Source organism: Carcharodon carcharias, chromosome 34 (genome assembly GCF_017639515.1).
Source record: "Carcharodon carcharias isolate sCarCar2 chromosome 34, sCarCar2.pri, whole genome shotgun sequence".
NCBI classification, from domain to species: domain Eukaryota; kingdom Metazoa; phylum Chordata; class Chondrichthyes; order Lamniformes; family Lamnidae; genus Carcharodon; species Carcharodon carcharias.
The window spans coordinates 10,090,658-10,113,409 of record NC_054500.1 but is presented as its reverse complement, the minus strand read 5'-3'; the positions used below and the strand labels follow the sequence as shown (position 1 = coordinate 10,113,409).

The following is a 22,752-nucleotide window of genomic DNA, read 5'->3' as shown; positions in this document are numbered from 1 at the left end:
CCATGTACTAGTAGTCTTATCCCCACGGCTACTTTGCTTCGCTGTAACCTTTACCCTTTCTGACTGGGTTCACCGCAGGTCCATGAATTGTGCGATAATTTCTGCCATCGGTACATCAGCTGCTTAAAGGGGAAGATGCCGATCGACCTAGTGATTGAGGAACGCGATGGAGGCTCAAAATCTGACCTGGAAGATTTCACGGGCTCCTGCACCAGCCTCTCCGATCAGGTAGGAAGCATTTATCCCGTCTGAAGACAAGTACAAACAAAGAATTTGTGCAGGAGTCACCCAGGCCTAATCTGTTCATGGCACCCTGACTGTATTAACTGTCCAGAGTTTGGCATTGTTTTCTCAAGTAATCTTTGCGATTCCATTTTTAAAAAGAAAATGAAGTATTTATTGACTGTATAAGCAAAGGTGGTGGATAATAACTGCATTGTCGTTTTTCTGCATTGGTACAATGACCTAGAGATTAAAGTGTTGGATCAATGTGTGCCAATTCATTCTTTTGAATACCATCACTCTTCAAATATAATGGAAGCTTCAACGCACTTGCCTAAAATCACATAGAGAGAAATGTTGGCCCAACTCATTACATATTGCAAATAATTACCACAAAGCACAATTTCAAGGCCCGTCTTGTTTCTTTGGCTTTGGTTGGGAGCGTGGACTGTAGGTACTGGAGAACATACGAGTTAGGAGCAGGAGCCTGCTCCACCATTCAACAAGATCATGGCTGACCTGACTGTGACCTCAACTCCACTGATACTCTTTCATCCCCTTGTTAGTCGAGGGTCTATCTACCTGGGTGTTGCTGAACAAAGAGACATGTCAAAGCTTTTTGTCTTGTACTCTTCAGGATACTTCGCAAGAATACCAATATAAGGGGGGGAAAAAAACAACAATTTATACAGTCAGGATTGCTTGACTGGCTCAAATCCAGTCCAGATTGACAGAATGAGTCTTCCCCCTGAAGGGTCCTATATGCAATGAGTTTGGGAAGATCTCAGTCCAGTTCTACATGGGCAAGGCCCTACTGTGCATCATTCATCGTAACTGGGCCTAAGATGGCATTACATTGTCAACCACATCGTACCAGCATATAGCTGGTGTGGGCGAAGGAAACATCACACAGCTATTTCATCAGGGCTGTGGTTCAGGTGTATTGCTGGAGCAGGGCAGAGCATTAGATTCTTTGAGTTGATATTTACAGACGGAGTACCTCCCTCCTTGGGAGCACCCATCAGTAAATTGTAGGTAGCAGGCCTTTGATTTTCCAATTTGGATGCTGAAAGGATGTTCCCCCTTGTGGGAGAGACCAGAACTAGGGGGCACAGTTTAAAAATAAGGGGTCCTCCCATTTAAGATGGAGATGAGGAGAATTTTTTCTCCAAGGGTTATGAGCCTTTGGAACTTTTTTTCCCAGGGAGCAGTGGAGGCAGGGCCAGGGAATATTTTCAAGGCAGAGGTAGATAGGTTCATTCGCTGACTTATTTCTCAGGGCAATGCCTTGACCAATCAGGGTCAAGCTCCCTGGTTTAAATTTCAAACAATGCTTGGCAGTTAACTGTCTGTCACCATCACTGATTCATCCTCCATGGCAATGCCTCAATAAAACAGAGTCCACTTACCAACCAGTCAACCGATCTCTTCACATACAGTATAAATTGTTGTTTTTTTTCCCCCTTATATTGATATTCTTGCGAAGTGTCCTGAAGAGAACAAGACAAAAAACTTTGACATATCTTTTTGTTCAGCAATACTTGGGTAGGTGGACCCTTGACTGACAAGGGAGTCAAAGAGTATCATTGGAGTTGAGGCCACAATCAGATCAGCCATGATCTTGTTGAATGATGGAACAGGGTCAAGGGGCTGAATGGCCTACTCCTGCTCCTAATTCGTATGTTTGTAATACACATATGCCATGACTGTGAACCACTTGTCATGGGCTTGGACTGGGAAGTTTTACTCCTTCATTGGTATCTCTTCTGCCCTTTGTCCGACCTGTGCATGCCTGACCTTGACCTTGAGATGCCTAACTTAGCAGTTACATGTTGGCTTTAGTGCAGCATTGGAGTCATATCGAGGGTCTTGGTAACCTGGAATAGAGTGTTGACTGCTCTTCAGTAGGACTTCATAGCCAGTTGTTGATATTGGACTGCCATTGGAGGATGGTGGGTGCAGGAGAAAAGATGGGGGGGTGGGGGGGGGGGGGGGGGGGGGGGGGTGGGGTGGTGGCACTATAGTGCCAGAACCTTGTACTCCAACTGGAAGGGTAGGTAAAAGGTTGACCTGAATAACAGTGAAATAAAATCAAAATACTGTGGCTGCTGGAAATCTGAAATGAAAGCGGAAAATGCTGGAAAAACTCAGATGCTGCCAGTCCTGCTGAGCCTTTCCAGTGTTTTCTGGCTTTATCTCGCCTCTCCAACAGGACTGACCTTCTAGTCTTCCCAGGTATTACTGTGCTCCTGTCTTTATAATTATCGGCTCTGCCATAGAGAGAAGGTGCATTTAGTGTCCTTCATGGCTTCAGGGTTCCCCAAGGTGACTTACGGCTGGTGAAGAGCTTTCGAAGCGTCGTCACTGCTGCAGGGTCGTAAATCCGGCAGCCAATTTGCGCACAGCAAGATCCCACAAGCAGCAGTGAAATGAAGGAGCTGTTGTAGCGATGTTGGAGGGATAAATCTTGGAGGGGATACTGGGGAGGATGGGCCTGCTCTTGTTTGAATGTTCCCATGGGGATTTGTTCACCTAAGAGGACAGACGGGGCCTGGGCCCAATGTCGGGTCTGTCAGGGGTTCTTAATCAGGTTTGGCTTGGGCTTTCACCATCTCCCTTTCAAAATGACGGGTGAGCTACTTTCTTTCTCTTTCCCTCCCTTTCGTTGTGGTGCCTCAGTCAGAGTTCACTGGGCCTCACACGGGTGTAGAGAGAGAGAGAGAGAGAGAGAGCAGGAATCCTGCCGTATCCATGTTCCTGCCTCCCCAGTGGAAATATGTACTTAAATTGTCCCGTATCACTGCCAGTCCCAAGGATGGTAAAACTATTACCTACAAACCTTATTTGTTACAGTTCAGGTCAGACAAAAGACGCACTGTTGTCTGAAACTGGGAGACCATCCAACATATCGCTTTCCCCCTCCCTTTAGAATTTGAAAGTTAAGGTAATTATCCTTTGGCTGGTCTGTACGTGCTTTGATAGTTTAGCATAAGAATCAATGTTGTCGCTAGCGTCAAGATAGGCCCCCTTCGGTTGGAGTTAGAGTTCAATTATTTGCTCCCTGAATGGGGCAGTTGTTGAGTGAACTGCTTGGGATGGATATAGAGCAGGATTTCCTCAATCTCTGCAGCCGGATACTCGCTGCTTGTGCCCCTGTATGAGGAATAACCATTTGGATGAGGACTGCTGGCGCCGTGGTAACGTAACCCCCATGCCGCTCCGCAACTATCAGGAAAGGAGGGAAGAAAGTCACAAGTGAAATTGGAAATTCGTCCTTGGGAATGAACCTAATCATTGTTGGGGGTACCAAAGTTCATCCTGTTTCCTCCTGGGTACAGGGTAGTGACACTAACGGCATTTCTTTCTTTATATGAGGATCCACCATTGACGTGGAGTCTCCCTAGTCGGAGGCACTGGCCACAGTAACCAGCCTGTGATCTTTTCTGTCCGACTTGCAGCCTCTCTGTTCTTCCACAGCTCGATTTGATGCCAAAACATGGGCCTAAGTGTAGGCTGTGTTTTAATATGATACTGGTTTAAAAAAAAGGCCCCAGGCTGAATTTTCTCACGTCACCCACTGTAGTGTACAGTGGTTTAATTGTTCTATGTTTGATTGTTTAGTCGGGATTGCTAATCCTTGGACACTTGCTTGATTGCTTATGCCTGTAGGTGGAGCTAGAGAGTTAAATACGACACTAGATTAGGAATGTTCTGGAAAGGACCTGGGATCTAGAAAAGGCCAAGTGTGTTGGAAATCCTGTAAGTTCTGAGACATTTTAAAGTATTGTAAATAAACATTTAGAACTAGCGCCATCATTGCATTGTTCTGAGATACTTCAGTCATCTAAGATGTGTAGCAACCCTGGCACATACATTGTAAGCATTGAGCACACTGGGTGCATGTATTGGGGCAGGGAGGGGAGGAGAGGTCCTGGGACCCCGGCCTCGAAGGCGTCTTTAAAGGAATTTCAGTGGTTGGGGGTAATCTTAATATTGGATGACGATGTAGAAGGGGTGAGGTAGAATTATCCATCTGTTATACACTGCTCTGGATTTCACTTCCCATTGAAGTCGATGAAAGGAACAGTCAGATGGGAAGTAAAAGAGGTTGTTACCGTTGCTACCTAGTCTATTGCGGTCTGTTTAGATGCAGATAAAAGATTCTCGGAGCTATTCAAAGAGCAACAGAGTTTTCCCAGTGTTCTGGCCAATCCCTCCTTCAATCAGCACCACTAAAAAACAGATTAACTGGTCATTTTGTCTCATGGTGCTTTGTGAGACCTTTGCTTGTGTAAAGCAGCTGCTGTTTTGCTATATAACGTCAGTCGCTGCGCATTCAAATGAGTTCTTGTTTGTGAGGCACCCTCGAGCATTCCTGAAAGAGAAACGTTATATAAATACGTTTCTTTTCCACTTAATCATCACAGTGCTTTCCAAGTTCACGGAGACTTTGCAAAGTGAACCGGTATAGGAAATGGACATCGCACCTCGAATGCTCTTGCTCACGCGAAAGGCTGGAGCTTTGGTGACCTTCCAGTAATTTTTTTTTGCCATGAGCCCTCTCCATGGGAGGCATCAGTACCAACAAGGACCTGGGCAGTGGGCTCCAGCCAGGAGGTTGTGAACTGAATCCATCTCCATTGATATCCATATTCGGAGTTCCTGTGCTGAAGATGAGGTGGACACCCACAGGCTCTCCGCAGTCTTTTGGTAAATCTTCCCTCAACTATGCCAACAGGGCAATGGGAGCCATGCTCTGGCACCTGGGCGCACAGCACAAATTGGACAAAGTCTTTTGAGACTCTGTCTCTGGCCATTCTTTGCTCAGTTTAGTTTCTGTGCTGATTAAGTCCACTTTCCCATTTTCTTCCCTCCTCTCTCTCAACCAGCCATTCTTTAGTGGCCAGTCTTCACCTGTGAGAGTGGAAAATGAATGGCACTAGACTATTGACCGGTAGGCCTTGTCACCAAGCCTCATCTTGCCAACCTCCCAAAGTATAGATGTTAAACACCCTAGAGTAGCCAATGTATAATGGCCTGCAGTGGGTATTCTCTGGAGTTTAAAGGGTGAGAGGCGAGCTCATTGAAACCTACAAAATTCTGAAGGGGCTTAATAGGGTGGACGCTGAGAGATTGTTTCCCGCTGGTCGGAGAATCTAGAACACCGGGGCACAGTCTCAGGATAAGGGGCCGATCATTTTGGACTGAGATGAGGAGAAATTTCTTCACTCAGAGGGTTGTGAATCTTTGGAATTCTCTACCCCAGAGGGTTGTGGATGCTCCATTGTTGAACACATTTCAGGCTGGGACAGACGGATTTTTGATCTCTCAGGGAATTAAGGGAAATGGGGAGCGGGCGGGAAAATGGAGTTGAAGCCAAAGATCAGCCATGATCTTATTGAATGGCGGAGCAGGCTCAACACACTGAGAGGTCTATTCCTGCTCCTATTTCTTGTACATTTATGTTCTCCCCTTCCCACCCCACCCCACCCCACCTCACCAATTCAATGGCACTGAGGCTAATTGTACTGAGCTCTCCACTGAACCCCAGAACTGATGAAACTCGAGGCCTTGAGTTTGTTCAATGGAGCATGCATCAGCTGAGTCACCAGGGGCGCTATATGCCCTTATCTAACCCTAACAGTTAACCACATTTACTTTTGTTTGTTCCCCTAGTGAAGGTGATTCTGCCCTAGGTCATAACACTTCCTGTGTAGCAGGAATGACAATGTGAAGCTAACTCATAATCCAAAATGACAGTCAACCATTGCAGTGTACCACTTATGGCTGCACATAGTGATGTAACTAATCTGGGCCAGAATGGAATGACTTGGTAATTTACCCCATCAAACGTGCCTGGAGACCCCACTGCTTCAAGTGACTATGATTGATTTTATGCTCATAATTTATATTCTGTAACTATCCTCCTCTCACTCCATCTTGCTGGAGAAATAATTTATTTTTATTGGGAGACGTTGCCATAGCTTTGGTCATGAGTGCTTTTGCTACAGTTTGTCGAGCCTCTTTTTAAATAGATTCTGTAGACTGTTTGCTGTTGTGCACTGTTTGAATGGATCCTGTAGACTGTTTGCTGTTGTGCACTGTTTGAATAGACCCTGTAGACTGTTTGTTATAGTGCACTGTTTATAAAGACTCTGTAAGCTGCTTGCTGTGGTGTTCTGTTTATGCTCTGTTTGTAGTGTATTGTTTAAATATACTCTGTTGCTGAGTAAAACGGCTTTTTTTTAATCGTTCATAGGATGTGGGCATTGCTAGGCCAGCATTTATTGCCCATCCCTAATTACCCTTTTTCAGAAGACATTTTTTCTTTGTAAAAGAGTTTGCTGTGGGTCTGGAGTCACATCTAGGCCAGACCGGGTAAGGATGGCAGATTTCCCTCCCTAAAGGGCATTAGTGAACCAGGTGGGTTTTTATGACATTCGACATGGTTTCATGGGCATTAGTAGACTTTTAATTCCAGACATTTATTGAATTCAAATTCCACCATCTGCCCTGGCAAGATTCGAACCTGGGGTCTCTGGATTACCAGTCCAGTGACTACACCATTGCTTCCTCTATTTATTTACTGTAAAGTATACTATTTGCTGTAAGTCCTGCCCTGTTTCTAACTCATTGGCTGGAACAGTGATTTTGATAGACACTCTAAACAATTATGGGATGATCTGTTTCTAGCTTCTGTATAATGTGAAGCTTCAATCACCTCAACCTGACCCACTGCCTTGAGCCTTGACATTGTCAAACTGAGCTACCAATCACCATCAAAAACCAATCTCACGACAACAGAAGATTTGTATCTTTGAGTCAGGACATTCTTAGTATCAAATTGTGTGGAACAAGAGAAGGCCATTCGGCCCATCAAGGTCAACCCTTCCTATGCAGCTGACCAGATGTATGAAATCATGAGTGGATAGGAAGGACCTATTTCAGTTAGCAGAGAGATCAATAACTAGGAAACACATGGAATTCTCAGGCTGCCAGAAGGAAAGGGCGAGATGGAAAATCAGGAAAGGATGGAGCCTGGAGGAAGTTTCACCGGACAGGCCCGGAAACCAGCCAGTGCCTGGTGGGAAACCAAGGGAAATCATAGATATACACAATGCAGGAAGAAGCCATTCATCCCATTGTGCCTATGTTGGCCCATTGGGCCTGTGTTGGCTCTTGTAAGAGTTATCCAATTAGCTCCACTCTCCCCTGCCCTTTCCCTACATAACCAGAGGAGACGCAAAAACCAGGCTCAGTGAATCAAATTGCCAAGCGATTTTACATACATGCTTCACCTCATGAATATTCAGGATTCATTTAATAGCATTTACATAAGCTCCCAGAGTCATTTTCTCCTGCATCCTTGCTATTGATGGAGAAAGAAGGGCGGCTCCAGAATAAACCTAGATTAATTTAATCAGGGTTTTCAAAGCTTTGACCACTATTTAACAAATTGGGCCTTACTCTGGAGTAGGTCATTGCTTGTTGTGTCTGGGCTGGCAGTCTTTTGTAGTGAGTTGGATTAGGTTTTGTTCCATACCCTATGCAGTTAAACCCCTTATCATTTAAACCTTTAAATGTGAGTTTTACTGCCAGGATAATAGGCTTGATTTAGAGCCCCTGCTACAACTAGGAACAGAGGCGTGCTGACACTTAAAATGGTGCCTCTGGCCTACATGCCAGTTCCCTAGCTCCATAACCCACAGCATTTCTTCAGAGGCAGGACTGCCCACCCACACATGGCGAGTGGCTGATTAATCCAATTAAGGGCCTAGTTAGGCCTGATAACAGAGGCCAAATGGGATCCTGTTGCTGCTTTAAGCTAAAAGGCCTCTGATTGGCCCTCTGGCTTCAAGAGCCTGCCCACCATCCTTAATTGGACGGTGAGCCCACTCCCTGGCCATTAATTGGCCAATTTAGGGAATGTCACAATGGGCATCTGCCCCCAAGCGGTGAGAACTTCTGACCCCCCTGATCTGGGCCTAACAGTGGGGTTCAGAAACCCTGCCCGATATTGTTCCCAATTTCGTTTTGTGTTACTGGGAATTTTTTTCTCCTGCAGGCACTGAAAACCTGTGTCTCTGGCACTGAGCAATGTAGGGCAGAGCTTGTCCCCTCAGATCAGGGCCTAGAGTTGAAAGCCAGCCCGAAGTGATGAGATGGAAGATTTGGCATCAAGGTCTGATGTGAGATGTATTGGGGGTATCAACCAGCTCTTCATAGGAACATAGGACTTAGGAGCAGGACTAGGCCATTCAGCCCTTCGAGCCTACACCGCCATTCAATAAGATCATGGCTGATCGGGTTATGGCCTCAACTCCACTTTCCTGTCTGTCTCCCACAATCCTCGACTCGCCAGTCTATCAAAAACCTGTCTAACTTGGCCTTGAATAAGGTCAGTGACCCAGCCTCCACAGATTTCTTGGGAAATGAATTCCACAAACTGACAGCCCTCATGAGAGAACAAAGTTCTCCTCATCTCCATCTTAAACTGTAGACCTCTTATTCTACATACAAACATACGAATTAGGAGAGGGAGTAGGCACTCGGCCCCTTGAGCCTGCTCTGCCATTCAATAAGATCATGGCTGATCTGAATATAACCTCAGTCCCACATTCCTGCCTACCTCCGATAACCTTTTACCCCCTTGTTAATCAAGAATCTATCTCGCTCTGTCTTAACAGTATTCAAAGACTCTGCTTCCACTGCCTTTTGAGGAAGAGAGTTCCAAAGACTCACCACCCTCTGAGAGAAAACATTTCTCCTCATCTCTGTCTTGTTTAAGTGACCCCTTATTTTTAAACAGTGACCCCTAGTTCTAGATTCTCCCACAAGAGGAAACATCCTCTCTACATCCACCCTGTCAAGTCCCCTCAGGATCTTAAAGGTTTCAATCAAGTCGCCTCTTACTCTTCTAAACTCCAGCGGATACAAGCCTAAACTGTCAAACTTTTCCTCATAAGACAACCTGTCCATTCCTGGTATTAGTCTAGTAAACCTTCTCTGAACTGCATTTACATCTTTCCTTAAATAAGGAGACCAGTACTGTACACAGTACTCCATGTGTGGTCTCACCAATGTTTTTACAACTGAAGCATAACCTCCCTACTTTTGTAATCAATTTCCCTCACAATACATTATAACATCGTATTAGCTTTCCTAATTACTTGCTGTACCTGCCTTTTGTGATTCACACACTAGGACACCCAGATCCCTCTGTATCTCAGAGCTCTGCAATCTCTCACCATTTAGATAATAAGCTTCTTGTATTATTCTTCCTGCCAAAATGAGCAATTTCACATTTGCCCACGTTATACTCCATTTGACAATGTCCCTTTGTAACCTCCTTATGTCCTCTTCACAATTTACTTTCCTACCTATCTTTGTGTCATCAGCAAATATAGCACCCATTCCTTCAGTCACTTCAACCATGTCATTTATATAAATTGTAAAAAGTTGAGACCCCAGCACTGTTCCCTGTGACACACCGCTCATTACATCCCGCCAACCAGAAAAATACCCATTTATGCCTTCTCTGCTTCCTGTTATCCAGCCAATCTTCTATCAGTGCCAATGTGTTACCCCCTACACCATGAGCTTTTATTTTCTGCAATAGCCTTTGATGTGGCACTTTATCAAATGCCTTCTGGAAATCTAAGTACAGCACATCCACCAGCTCCCTTTTATCCACAGCGCATGTGACTCCTTCAAGTAATCCGATAATTGCTTAAACATAATTCCCCATTAACAAAACCATGTTGATTTTGCCTGATTAGCTTAAATTTTTCTAAGTGCCCTGCTATAACATCTTTAATAATAGCTCCTAACATTTTCCTTATGACAGATGTTAAGCTAACTGGCCTGTTTCCTGCTTTCTGTCTCCCTCCCTTTTTGAATAAAGGAGTTGCTTTTGCTATTTTCCAATCTAATGGAACCTCCCCTGAATCCAGGGAATTTTGGAAAATTAAAACCAACGCATTAACTATCTCACTAGCCGCTTCTTTCAGGACCTTAGGGTGAAGTCCATCTGGACCTGGGGATTTGTCAGCCCCACAGCCCCAACAATTCGCTCAATACCACTTCCCCGGTGATTGTAATATTCCTGAGTTCCTCGCTCCCTTCCATTTCCTGATTTACAGCTTTTTCTGGGATGTTACTTGCATCCTCTGTAGTGAAGACTGATGCAAAATTCCTGTTTAATTCATAAACCATCTGCCTACTTTCCATTATTAATTCACCAGATGCACTTTCTATAGGACCAACACTCACTTTGTTAACTCTCTTCTTATTTAAGTATCTATAGAAACTCTTATTATCTGTCTTTATATTACTAGATAGCTTTCTCTCATACTCTAATTTTTCACTCCTTATTAATCGTTTTGTCATTCTTTGTTCTTTATATTCTTTCTGTTCTTCTAACCTGCCACCCGTCGTTGCGTAATAATATACGTTTTCTTTAAGTTTGACACAGTCTTTTACTTTTTTAGCTAACCACAGATGGTGGACCCTCCCCTTGGAATTTTTCTTTCTCATTAGAATGTATTTAGTCTGTGTATTCTGAAACATCCCTTTTAATGTCTGCCACTGAACCTCTATTGACCTATCCCTTAACCTCATTTACCAGTTCACTTTAACTAGCTCTGCTTTCATGCCCTCGTAGTTACTGTTGTTTAATTTTAAAATACTAGTCTTGGACACACTTGTCCCTCCCTCAAAATGAATGTAAAATTTAATCATATTATGATTGCTGTTACCTAGGGGTGCTTTCACTAGGAAGTTATCAATTAATCCTATCTTGTTGCTCAATACCAGGTCTAGTGTAGCCTGCTTTCTGCTTGGCTCCAGAACGTGCAGTTCTAAGAAACTATCCTGAAAACATTCTATGAACTCCTCATCTATGCTACCTTTGCCCATCTGATTTTTCCAGTCGATATGTAGATTAAAATACCCCATGATTATCGCCGTAGTTTTCTGAAAAGCTCTCATTTCTTTTATGCTCCATCCTACCGTGTAGTTACAATTAGGGGACCTGTACACCCCTCCCACATGTGACTTCTTGCCTTTATTGTTTCTCATCTCAACCCAAACTGTTTTTACATCCTGGTTTCCTGAACTTTGGTCATTCCTCACTAATGCATTAACATCATCATTAATCAACAGAGCCACCCCTCCACCTTTTCCTAGCTTCCCATCTTTCCTAAATGTCACGTATCCTTCAATATTCAGGTCCCACTTTGACATCCCGTAGACATGTCTCTGTAATGGCTATCAGATCGTACTTATTTATTTCTATTTGCGCTATCAGTTCATCTGTTTTGTTTCGAATGCTACATGCATTTAGATACAGAGCCTTAAATTTTGTCCTTTTATTATTTTTGTAGCGACTAGCCTTATCTGCTGCTTACTCATAGATTTGCACTCTCTGTCCCTTCCTGCCATGCTCCCTTTATCATTTCCTGTATTAGTACCTTTCCCTCTTGCCTTGTTTCTACTCTTTTTGGTTTACCATATCTTTCCAAATTTGATCCCTTGCCCCCACTATTCAGTTTAACCCTCTCAGCCTCCCTAGTTATATGGCTTGTGACAACACCAGCCCCAGTAAGGTTCAGGTGTAACCCATCCCAACGGTACAGATCCCACTTTCCCTGGCACTGGTGCCAGTGCCCCATGAACTGGAACCCACTTCTCTCATACCAGTCTTTGAGCCATGCATTCATCTCTCTGTTCTTATTTGTCCTATGCCAATTTGCATATGGCTCAGGTAATAATCCAAAAATTATTAACTTTGAGGTTCTGCTTCCTAATTTGGTGCCTAGCTCCTCATACTGACTATGCAGAGCCTCCTTCCTCATCCTGCCTATGTCATTGGTACCTACACAGACCACAACCACTGGATCCTCCCTCTCCCACTGCAAGTTCCTCTCCAGCCCTGAGCAGATGTGCTGAATTCTGGCACTGGGCAGGCAACACAGCCGTCTGAACTCTCGCTGTTTGCTACAGAGAACAGTGTCAATCCGCTTACTATACTGTCCCCTATTACCACTACGTTCCTCTTTGCTCCCCACACTTGAATGGCTTCCTGTACCACGGTGCCATGGTGAGATTGGTCATCCACCCGGCAGCCCCCCTTCTCATCCAAACAAGCTGAAAGAGCCACAAACCTGTTGGACAACAGCAGAGGCTGAAACTCCTACACTCCTGCCCTCTGGGTCCCCTTAACTTCCCCAGCTGCAGTCACACCCTCCTGCCCCGACCACCTTCCAAAGAAGAAGACCCTATCCTAAGGGGTGTGGCCGCCTCCTGGTACAAAGCATCCAGGTAACTCTCGCCTTCCCTGATGTGTCGTAGTGTCTGCAGCTCAGCCTCCAGCTCAATGACTCTGAGACGAAGCCCCTCAAGCCGCCAGCTCTTACTGCAGACGTGTTTCCCCTGGATCACACTGGTATCCAGGAGCTCCTACATTCTGCACATGAAACATCACCTGTCCTGTCATACCTATGCGCTTTAATTAACTACCCAAATACTTTATTCAATTATTTATTTTCTTTTATATACTTATAATTCTTAACACAAATCCCTGTACTATTTTAAGCCTTGGGAATAGAATATTCCTTGATCACATACCAGACAGCTAGCGTCTTACCCTGTAGCAGAGCAAGAGCCAGTTCCGACAGAGTGAAAAGTTAGAAAAAACAAAGGAGTACCTCCCTCCTCACCAAACTCCCTCAGCTCACCAAACTTTCCCACTTCGTTGAGGCTGCACACTCAGTGCTGGTCGCACCAAGAATGTCTGAATTTATATGTTCTAAACAAAGGGACTAGCTGAGCTCAGATATAGTTAGACTAGTTAAAGCTAGTTTCCTTAATTAACTATTTCACCTGCTGCCAGGAGATAGCTTCTATCTTCCTGCTTGGGCCTCTGGATGAGACTTAGGATTTAAACCGTACTTGCAGTTAAATGTTAAATATAAATAAAATTAGATTTTTAGAAAGATATTTAAGTTTCCCTCAGTTCACCAAACCCTCTCACTCTGTTAAAGTCACATACTCAGTGCGTTTTTAAACAGTATCCCCTAGTTCTAGTCTCTCCCACAAGTGGAAACACCCTCCTGGTATCCACCCTACAAAGTCCCCTCAGGATCTTAAACGTTTCAATAGGATCACCTCTCATTCTTCTAGACTGCAATGGGTATTGGCCCAACCTGTTCAACCTTTCCTTAAAGGATAAGCCCCTCAGCCCAGGGATGAGTTGAGTGAACCTCCTCTGTACTGTTCCTGAAGCAATTATATCTTTTTTCCAATAAGGAGGTGTGGCTCCACCACACAAAGAACATAGGAACAGGAGGAGGCCATTCAGCCCCTCTACTTGGTCCCACCATTGAATTAGATCATGGCTGATCTGCACCTCAATATTACCTTCAACATCCTTAGGCTGATCTTCAACATTAATTGGCAGTAATTCAGAAATCTCACCAGAATGAACAATGTAAGAAGTGGAATTGTGTACCACATTGGTATATGTAAATGGGGTGGTCGAGGTGAACAGCAAACATGCCTTTAAGCGGAAGCTAGATAAGTACATGAGGGAGAAAGGAACAGACGGATCGGTAAATAGGGCGAGAGGAGGCACATAAAAACCAGTGTGGATCAGATGAGCTGAATGGCCTGTTCCTGTGCTATAAATTCTATAATTCAGTGATGCAGTAGGAAGCAGTCCTGAGGTTTGGTGAATAGAGGGTACATCATTTTGTATCCAGTTGTGCTGTCTCCCTTCATTAGAAAATCATTCACACAGAACACAGAAATAAATCATCCTGTTGGCGGTGGGGGTGGGGGGGGCGGGGTACAATTCAGCCGGCACCATTCGGTGAGTAATTTTTTTTCATTATTCTGTCACGTGATGTGGGTGTCGCTGGCAAGGCCAGTACTTGTTGCCTGTCACTAAATGCCTTTTGAAAATGAGAGGCTTGCTTGGCCAGTTCAGAGTCAACCACGTTGCTCTGGCTCTGGAGTCACCTGTGGGCCAGACCGGGTAAGGATGGCAGGTTTCCCTCACTAAAGGGAATTAGTGAACCAGATGGGTTTTTAACAACAATCACTGATGGTTTCATGGTCACCATTACTGAGACTAGCGTTTTTTTTTCAATATTCCCGATTTATTAATTAAATTCCACCAGTTGCTGCAGTGGGATTTGAACCCACGTCCTCAGTGCCTAAGCCTGGGCCTCTGGATCACTAGATCAGTGACATTACCACTTACAACTCCGTCTCTCCTATGTGGTACCATCACTTGATGTGGGTGCACTTCCCAACTCGCACTCAACCGCTTTACAACAAGGGGCAGGAAACTCGGAGCCTTCACCGAGTTTGAGTCCGCCGTGAGAGGTGACACAGGAAATCCCATCTCCATCACCGCTGTCTGCCCGGAGCAGGGCTTTTGATTCCGGTGGACTCGGCGCATTGCTGAGGGAGTGCTGCACTGCCGAGGTGCCGTCTTTCAGACAAGACATTAAACGGAGGCCCCTTGTGCTGTCCCAGGTGGATGTAAAAGATTCCATGACACTATCTTAAGAGGAGTGTTGGAGTTAACTCCCTGCTTGTTCTGGCCAATCCACAGCACAAGTAATGAATTATCTGATCAATTGTCTCATTGCTGCTCGAGGGATCTTGCTGTGTAGAAAATTTACGCTCGTGCTCCCCCACATCGCATCAGTGACTATGGGCAGGAATTTCCGGTCAGCGGGTGGGTACAATTGGCGGGTCCAGGATCACCACTCACTGCGATTGGCCCCCGACAGCAATTTCACGCTGGCTGGCCAATTTTAACGGCCAGCGTGCATGAAACGTGCACTGAAAGGCTCGGCGCTGCCAGGGCAAGGGGGGTGGGGGGTGCGGGGGAGGAGGGTGGGCACTGACGTGGGCGCGGGGCGAGCACTGAATAGAAGCTCCCGGAAGGCAGAGAGCTGCCTCGGGGAGCCGAAGACTCTCAAATCAACAAATAAAGCTTTTAAAAGCAGAAAAAAACATGTCCACGCATCACAGCCAGTCACCTGAATATATACGGGGATAGAAATGCTGTCCAGAGACTTTATTTTTTTAAATTTAATGACAGAAACCTCATCCCGTCCTTGGATGAGGTTTCGTGAAAAGTGCAACATCCGACTGGCCGATTCACCCGACCATGAAAAGTCAGAGCCAATTACAACTTGAAGTTTAATTGCACTAATTGGGCCACTAAATGGCCAAGTGAAATATCGTGCGAGCGCGGGATGATGTTGGGACACTTGCTCGGATGTCATCTCGCCCGATTTTGCATCCGATGGGGTCAGGCGTGCGCCCGTATGCCAACTTAAAAAAATCCTGCCCGATATCTCTTTGACTGTAAAAGCACTTGGGAACGTGAGGATGTGAAAGGTGCTATATAAATGCAAATTTTTAGAAAAGGTGGGGGGCGGTGGGGGGGGGTGGTCAGTCATAGATTTATAGTGCGCAGGATGCTGCCAAAGTTGAACGCTGTGTGACGGAGGTGAGGTACGCCAGGAAGCAGTTGGGTAGTGTCCAGTTTGCCGAATATAGGAGCGAGGGAGTTAAGGAGTTGCTGTGCTTAGAGACCCTGAGAATGAGTGAGATAGATTAGGCAGAAATGTGGTGAGACACAACCTCAGGGCACTGAGGATGCAGGGATGAGAAGAAAGAAAGAGTTGCATTTATGTAGCGCCTTTCACAACCTCATCGTCTCCCAAAGCACTTTCCAGTCACTGAAGTACTTTTGAAGTGTATTCACTGTTGTAATGTAGCAAATGTGGCAGCCAATTTGCCCACAAAAAGCTCCCACAAACAGCAACGTGATAATGACCAGATAAATTGTTTTAGAGATATTCTTAATTCTTTCATGGGATGTGGATGTTGCTGTCATGGGCAACTAATACTGCCCATCCCTAGTTGCCCCTTGAGAAGGTGGTGGTGAGCTGCCTTCTTGAGCCACTGCAGCTCATGTGGTGTAGGTACACCCACCGTGCTGTTAGGGAGGGAGTTCCAGGATTTTGACCCAGTGACAGTGAAGGAACGGCCGATATATTTCCAAGTCAGGATGGTGAGTGGCTTGGAGGGGAACTTGCAGCTGGTGGTGTCTCCATGTGTCTGCTGCCCTTGTCCTTCTAGATAGTAGCAGGCGTGGGTTTGGAAGGTGCTGTCTAAGGAGCCTTGGTGAATTCCTGCAGTGCATCTTGTAGATGGTACACACTGCTGCTACTGTGCGTCGGTGGTGGAGGGAGTGAATGTTTGTGGATGTGGTGCCAATCAAGCGGGGCTGCTTTGTCCTGGATGGTGTCGAGCTTCTTGAATGCTGTGGGAGCTGCACTCATCCAGGCAAGTGGGGAGTATTCCATCACACTCCTGACTTGTGCCTTGTAGATGGCAGGGAGGTCTTAGGGAGTCAAGGAGGTGAGTTACTGTTCTTCGAAGGAAGGGCTGAGGAAGAAAGTGTGTGTGGAACTGACCATAGCGGTACCAAGATGCCCAAACAGAGGGCAGCATAATGGATTCAACTGACCGGTTCTCATAGTATTCAGCAATTTGTAGTGGGTGGCAGGAATTTGAAAGATTTATTTCAGAAATGAAGTCCTGAAGAAACCCGTATATTAAGCATTACACGTTCCCTTTTTGCGCTTTGCATGAGTCCTAATTATTACAATCTCCCATCTGGGTGCCGTTCAGTGAAAGCAGTAACACATGAAACAGATGCAACTCAGCCTCGCAAACTTTATGACAATCTTCTGAATGAGCCTCACAGGAAACAGATGCAAGTCAATTAGGGGCTGAAGACATCAAATGATTTGACTGTGAATCGGAGCCAGGAGAAGAAAGGAAGGAGGGAGGAGGAGGAGGAGGGAATGAGACTGCAGAACTTCAAACGGAGTCTCACAGGGTCAGGCCATTGCTGCTGGAGAAACTGTCACCTGGTGGGGCCCCGAAAGCACAGGCTTTGAGTGGCCTTGCCTGTCTGTCTGTGCATCAGTGAGTCTGAGGCACAGATACACAGTGCCCAGAAGGAACACGCAGTTTGGACCAGTGCTCTTATTTCCCTGTTGTCACTGTGTGTTTTTGTCCCCCGCGCAGCTGGGAGACCTTGATGCAGGGCTGAGGCCTGGTGAAATTTTAGTTACACATCAGCTAACGAAGCAGCTCCACTTTGGGGACACTGTGTGAAGTGCAAGCACCAGCTGGGACCAGTTGGGTTGCTGGGCCGGTTTCTGAGGCCTGAATCCCCCTCTGATGTGCCAAGTGGGGCAGCAGTGGAGGGCTTTGCTGAGGACATGTTGAGGTGCTAGCATGGGCAGAGCTGCCACTTGCAATGGTTTTGGCTTTCTGTGCCCAATAACACTGGCATTTGGGAGCTTGTCCTTGCCGCAGAGTGCCATGTTAACAGGATTATACCTGGAGCTGTCCTCTGCACTGTTGGCACAAATACGGTACTGGCATGCGAAACTTTATTTGCATATCATTAACACCCTATTAGCAATGAAGATTATACTCAAGGGAAAACATGAAAGATTATCGAGCACTGGGTATCACCCCAAAACTGTGTCAATCCCTCATCCCCTGACAGGAGCAAGTGACTATACCAGACTATACTGTTGGGAATATTGATGCAGGATTAAACGGTTAGGGATATATCTACAGGATTATATGATTAGGAATATTAATACAGGATTAAACTTTTTTTTATTCATTCATGGGATGTAGGTGTCGCTGGCTAGGCCCAGCATTTATTGCCCATCCCTAATTGCCCTTGGGAATGTGGTGGTGAGCTGCCTTCTTGAACCGCTGCAGTCCATGTGGTGTAGGTACACCCACCGTGCTGTTAGGGAGGGAGTTCCAGGATTTTGTCCCAGCGACAATGAAGGAACGGCGATATATTTCCAAGTCAGGATGGTGAGTGGTTTGGTGGGGATATAGCTACAGGATTATATGGTTAGGAATATTGATACAGGATTAAACAGGGGTATGTCTACAGGATTAAACTGTTAGGAGTTTATCTATAGGATTATGCAGCCAGGTAGAGTATATACATTGGATTATATATTTGTGTTGTATATATTGGTTCCAGAGATTTGAATCCGCATTGTTACCTTGAAAGCTTTTTAAACAAGTCTATATTGTGACGTTTTAACAATATGGTGAACATTGGAGTTGAATTGATTCTTCTAATAAAGACCCCTCCTAACAAGCTGCCAGATTCTGGAGAATGTGTTTCTGATCTGTGAACATTTATGGTGCATTTACACTTCATTCTCTCACTGCCGAGTCCTTCCCCCTTTGACCGGTTTGCCCCGCACCATTTTAACAGACACGGGGCCATTAACGGGCTCGAGGGGAACCTTTCCGGTTTGGCAGGAAGTGCTGCCTCTGTCCGGCTGCTCTCTGATCCCAGCAGTAGCACTGGGGCGGTCTGCGAGGGGCAGGGGGAGGGGGGATTTACAGCCAGTCCCGAAGAAGGTGTTCAGTGTTGGAGCCTGGAGTTTAAGGTAAGTGCAGAGTCTTACCAGGCTGGCAGGCTTTGGCCAGAGGGGCGAGGGGCGTGGACAGGGGCGGTGGGGGGGGAGGGGAAATGCCAGGGGTTGGATGACCTTGTGGTCTTGTGAGGAGGGGGCCTCCAATGGGCACAGGAGGCCTACAAAAGGAGGTGTCCCCTTCCTGAACTGGCCACCTGGCTGAGCAGTGATACTTGCCAGGCTACACATTTGGCGTGAGCACCTCCTGCCCTGAGGTCATTCCCAGTGGCAGTGGTGAGAGAAGACCCTTAAGCGGCTGTTAGTTGGTCACTTACAAGTCTCAATTGGCCCACCGGTGGTCAAGCCTCCCGGTACTTCCTCTACTGTGGGGTGGGACACGTGGGGAGGTGCCAGAAAGGGCCCCCAAGGCATGGTGCCCGATTTTACAGCATGTACAAACCCGCCCCCGGGTGGCGAGAGGGAAGTAAAACCCAGTCCATTACATCGAGTCCCTCTCTAAGTGGGTAGCAAAGAACCCGTGCCACCATTTTGAAGACGAGCTAGGGGAATTATCCATGGTGTTCTTGCCCATATCTATCCCTCAGTTAAAAACAGCTTCTCAATCATTATCACATTGTTGTTTGTGGGATCTTGCTGTGCATAGATTTTTTTTTTAATTCATTCATGGCATCGCTGGCCAGGCCAGCATTTATTGCCCTTGTTCAGAGGGGTAGTTAAGAGTCAACCCCATTGCTGTGGGTCTGGAGTTACATGTAGGCCAGACCGGGTAAGGATGGCAGATTTCCCTCCCTAAAGTGGCATTAGTGAACCAGATGGGGTTTTTACCACAATTGGCAATGGTTTCATGGTCATCATCAGATTTTTAATTCCAGAATTTTATTGAATTCAAGTTTCACCATCTGCGGTGAGATTCGAACCCGGGTTTCTGGAGCATTACCCTGGGTCTCTGGATTACCAGTCCAGTGGTAGTAGCACTATGCCACCGCCTCTCTTTCTTATACCACAACAGTGACTGCACTTTAATAGTTACTTCATTAGTTGTAAGGTGCTGTGGGGGGGGGGGTGTCCTGACATCAGGAAAGAAGCTGCTAGGATCTAGAATAGCTGATGCTGGGTGGCTGCCCCTTTGTTTAAGTCCCATTGGAGCTGATGGGAATGGGGCAGAGCGTGTAACAGGCCTGTGTCCAGCACTGACTGTTTCACACCAGCGCAGACAGTGGAGAATTCCCAGTGCTTGTGCGAGGGAGTAACTGAGCCACATAATTCGTAGGTGATTAGTGCAGTTATGCGCGTGACTCGCAGGAGACTTTGAACTTTGGCTAACAGCTATTCAAATCCATAACTATTGGGAGCGTTTTTATTGAGCTCGCACAGGCTAGATCATTGAGTTTTTAATGCCTTCAAATCACTTGAACGCTCAAAGATGTAGATCAGTTCCTGCAGTTAGTGAGGTTAATGACATTTCTAAAGGTGAATATTAAATAACAGTGGAGCATGGAGATTCTGCACCATTTTTATCCTTATGGGGAACCAGGTTAACATAATTTCCACTATAATTATATTTTCATACCAATGTTGTGATCTATATATTCTCCATCCAGGTAAGTACATGAGAGAGAAAGGAATAGAATGATAATGATAAGTGAAGTAAGGTGGGAAAGGCTTGTGTGGAGCACAAACCCAGCACAGACGAGTTTCTACACTGCATGTTCTATAATCATTCAACGTTTGTTTCAATAAATTCACTTGATAGTTTACAGGGGTCTGATGTTGGGATACAAAAAGAGAAAATGCTGGATAAAACTCAGCAGGTCTGACAGCATCTGTGGAGAGAAAGACAGAGTTAACGTTTCGAGTCCGTCTGACTCCTCTTTGGAAGAGACACGCTGTTGGACCTGCTGAGTTTCCCTGTTTCAGATTTTCCAGCATCCGCAGTGTTTTGCTTTTATCTGATGTTGTGGTGCTCTGCTGCTTTTCAAAGATGAGAGAGAGAGGGAGAGCTCACGGACACACAGAATGGATCCTCTAGCTAAATGGGAAGGCTTTTCGCCACTTAATGCCTGGCGTGCGTGTAGGCTTACCTCGATACGTGGCCCAGAGTAACTGCACCCAGGGCCACAGATGTGGGCAGGTTCAACAGTGAGTGCAGCCTCGGATGGAAAAACAAAAGGAAGTAGGTGAAGAGCAGAACAAATCCAGAAACAGAAGGGACGGTAAAACTCATGAGCAGAGGCAGCTGTATCGAAGCAACCAGCACTGCATTTGACGGGCTCATGTCCGAGAGAAGAGGCAGGGGGAACACTTGGCCAAATGTGGTCAATATGTGCAACAGATTACTTTCAAGAGAGGCGGAGCAAGAAATAAGCTTCACCATCCTTAACGTACAAAAGGGATGGCATCAGCCATGGCTCAGTGGTTAGCAATGTTGTCTCCGAGAGAGATGGTGGTGGGTTCACATCCCACACCAGAGACATGAACACATAATCTAAGCTGGCGCTCCAGTGCAGTGTTGAGAGGTGCTGTCCTCAGGATGGAATATGAAGCTGGCGCCTCGTCTGCCAATCGACTAGATGAGAAAGATCACGTGGCATTATTGCAAGAAAATGAAGGATGTTCTGCCTGGTATCCTGGCTACTTCTGATCACGGAGCCCCTGATCATCAGCATACACCCTGCTCACCATCACTTTGCAATTTGTGGGTCCGTGCAAAATGCAAATTGGCTGCTGTTACGAATGTGATTTTCCAGACAGCTTTCTCATTAGAAACATAACTTTATTTACAGACTGCAGCAGAAGTTACATGCTTCCACCAAGCTCCATAATTAGAAGGACTCCCACCCTGAGGCTCCCCACGCTTACAGCTGATTCATTCACACATGTGATACTATACAACACACTACGTCTGAAAGCTGTTTCACCTCATTCCTTAAAGCTACAGCTACAACAGCTGCCATGTTTTCATCATAACAACACTGACTCCAGTTCAAAAGCACTTAATTCACTTGAAAGGGACTTTGCGATATCCTGAGGTTGTCAAAGTTGCTATAGAAATAAGAGGTCAAACACGCCCACTGGCTCATGGGAGTCCCTGGTTTGTGACTGACCAAACTGGAGTAGGTCCATTTGGAAAGGCACTAAGCACAAGGAGAGAATTCATTGGGAACACACAGAGGCAAAATTGAGGCATTGGGGAGGGCACACAAATCTCCAACAACTCATCTACCTGACCCCTCAAGTGCCACCTGCCTCACAGGTGGCAGAAACTGCAAACTGTGCCCTGGACATACCAACCATCTGGGAACCCATTGCTTCCCTCTTACTTTATGATCAATAACTTTTGCTTCCCTCTTCATGTGCGATCAATAATTGTCGCTTCCCTCTTAACTGTGCAATGAATAACTGTATCCTCCCTTTACTGTGAAATCAATAACTGTCACTTCCTTCACACTGTGTGATTAATAACTGTATCTTCCCTCTTACTTTGTGATCAGTAACTGTTGCTTCCCTCTTTCTTTGCAATCAATAACTTTTCCTGCCCTCTTACTATGCCATCAATGAATTTCACTGACCTCTGTGTGATCAAGAACTGTCCCTTCCCTCTCACTGTGTAATCAATGACTGTATCCTCTCTCATACATTGTGATCAAGAACTATCGCTTCCCTCTTACTTTGCGACCAATAACTTTTCCTTCTCTCTTACTGTGCGATCAATAACTGTCACTTACCTCTCACTGTGCGATCAATATCTGTCACTTCCCTCTTACTGTGCGACGAATAAATGTATCCTCTCTTTGTGATCAATGACTGTCACTTCTGTCTCACTGTGTGATCAATAACAGTTGCTTCCCTTACTGTGCGATCAATAACTGTCACTTCCCTCTCACTGTGCGATCAGTAACAGTCACTTCCCTCTTACTGTGTGATCAATAACTGCAGCTTCCCTCTTACTGTACAATCAGTAACTGTCGCTTCCCTCTTACTGTGTGATCAATAACTGCAGCTTCCCTCTTAC

The 22,752-nt window shown here is 45.7% G+C and overlaps 1 protein-coding gene across 3 annotated transcripts in view; it reads left to right on the top strand.

Annotated features, from left to right (window-relative positions):
• LOC121272718 (homeobox protein Meis1-like) overlaps positions 1-22,752 on the top strand; it is a 227,837-nt gene that overhangs the window by 30,377 nt on the left and 174,708 nt on the right. For all 3 annotated transcript variants that reach the window (XM_041179489.1, XM_041179490.1, XM_041179491.1), the window contains exon 6: positions 79-228. In XM_041179489.1, coding sequence (XP_041035423.1) covers positions 79-228 — 150 coding nt within the window. The remainder of the gene's footprint in view (positions 1-78; positions 229-22,752) is intronic.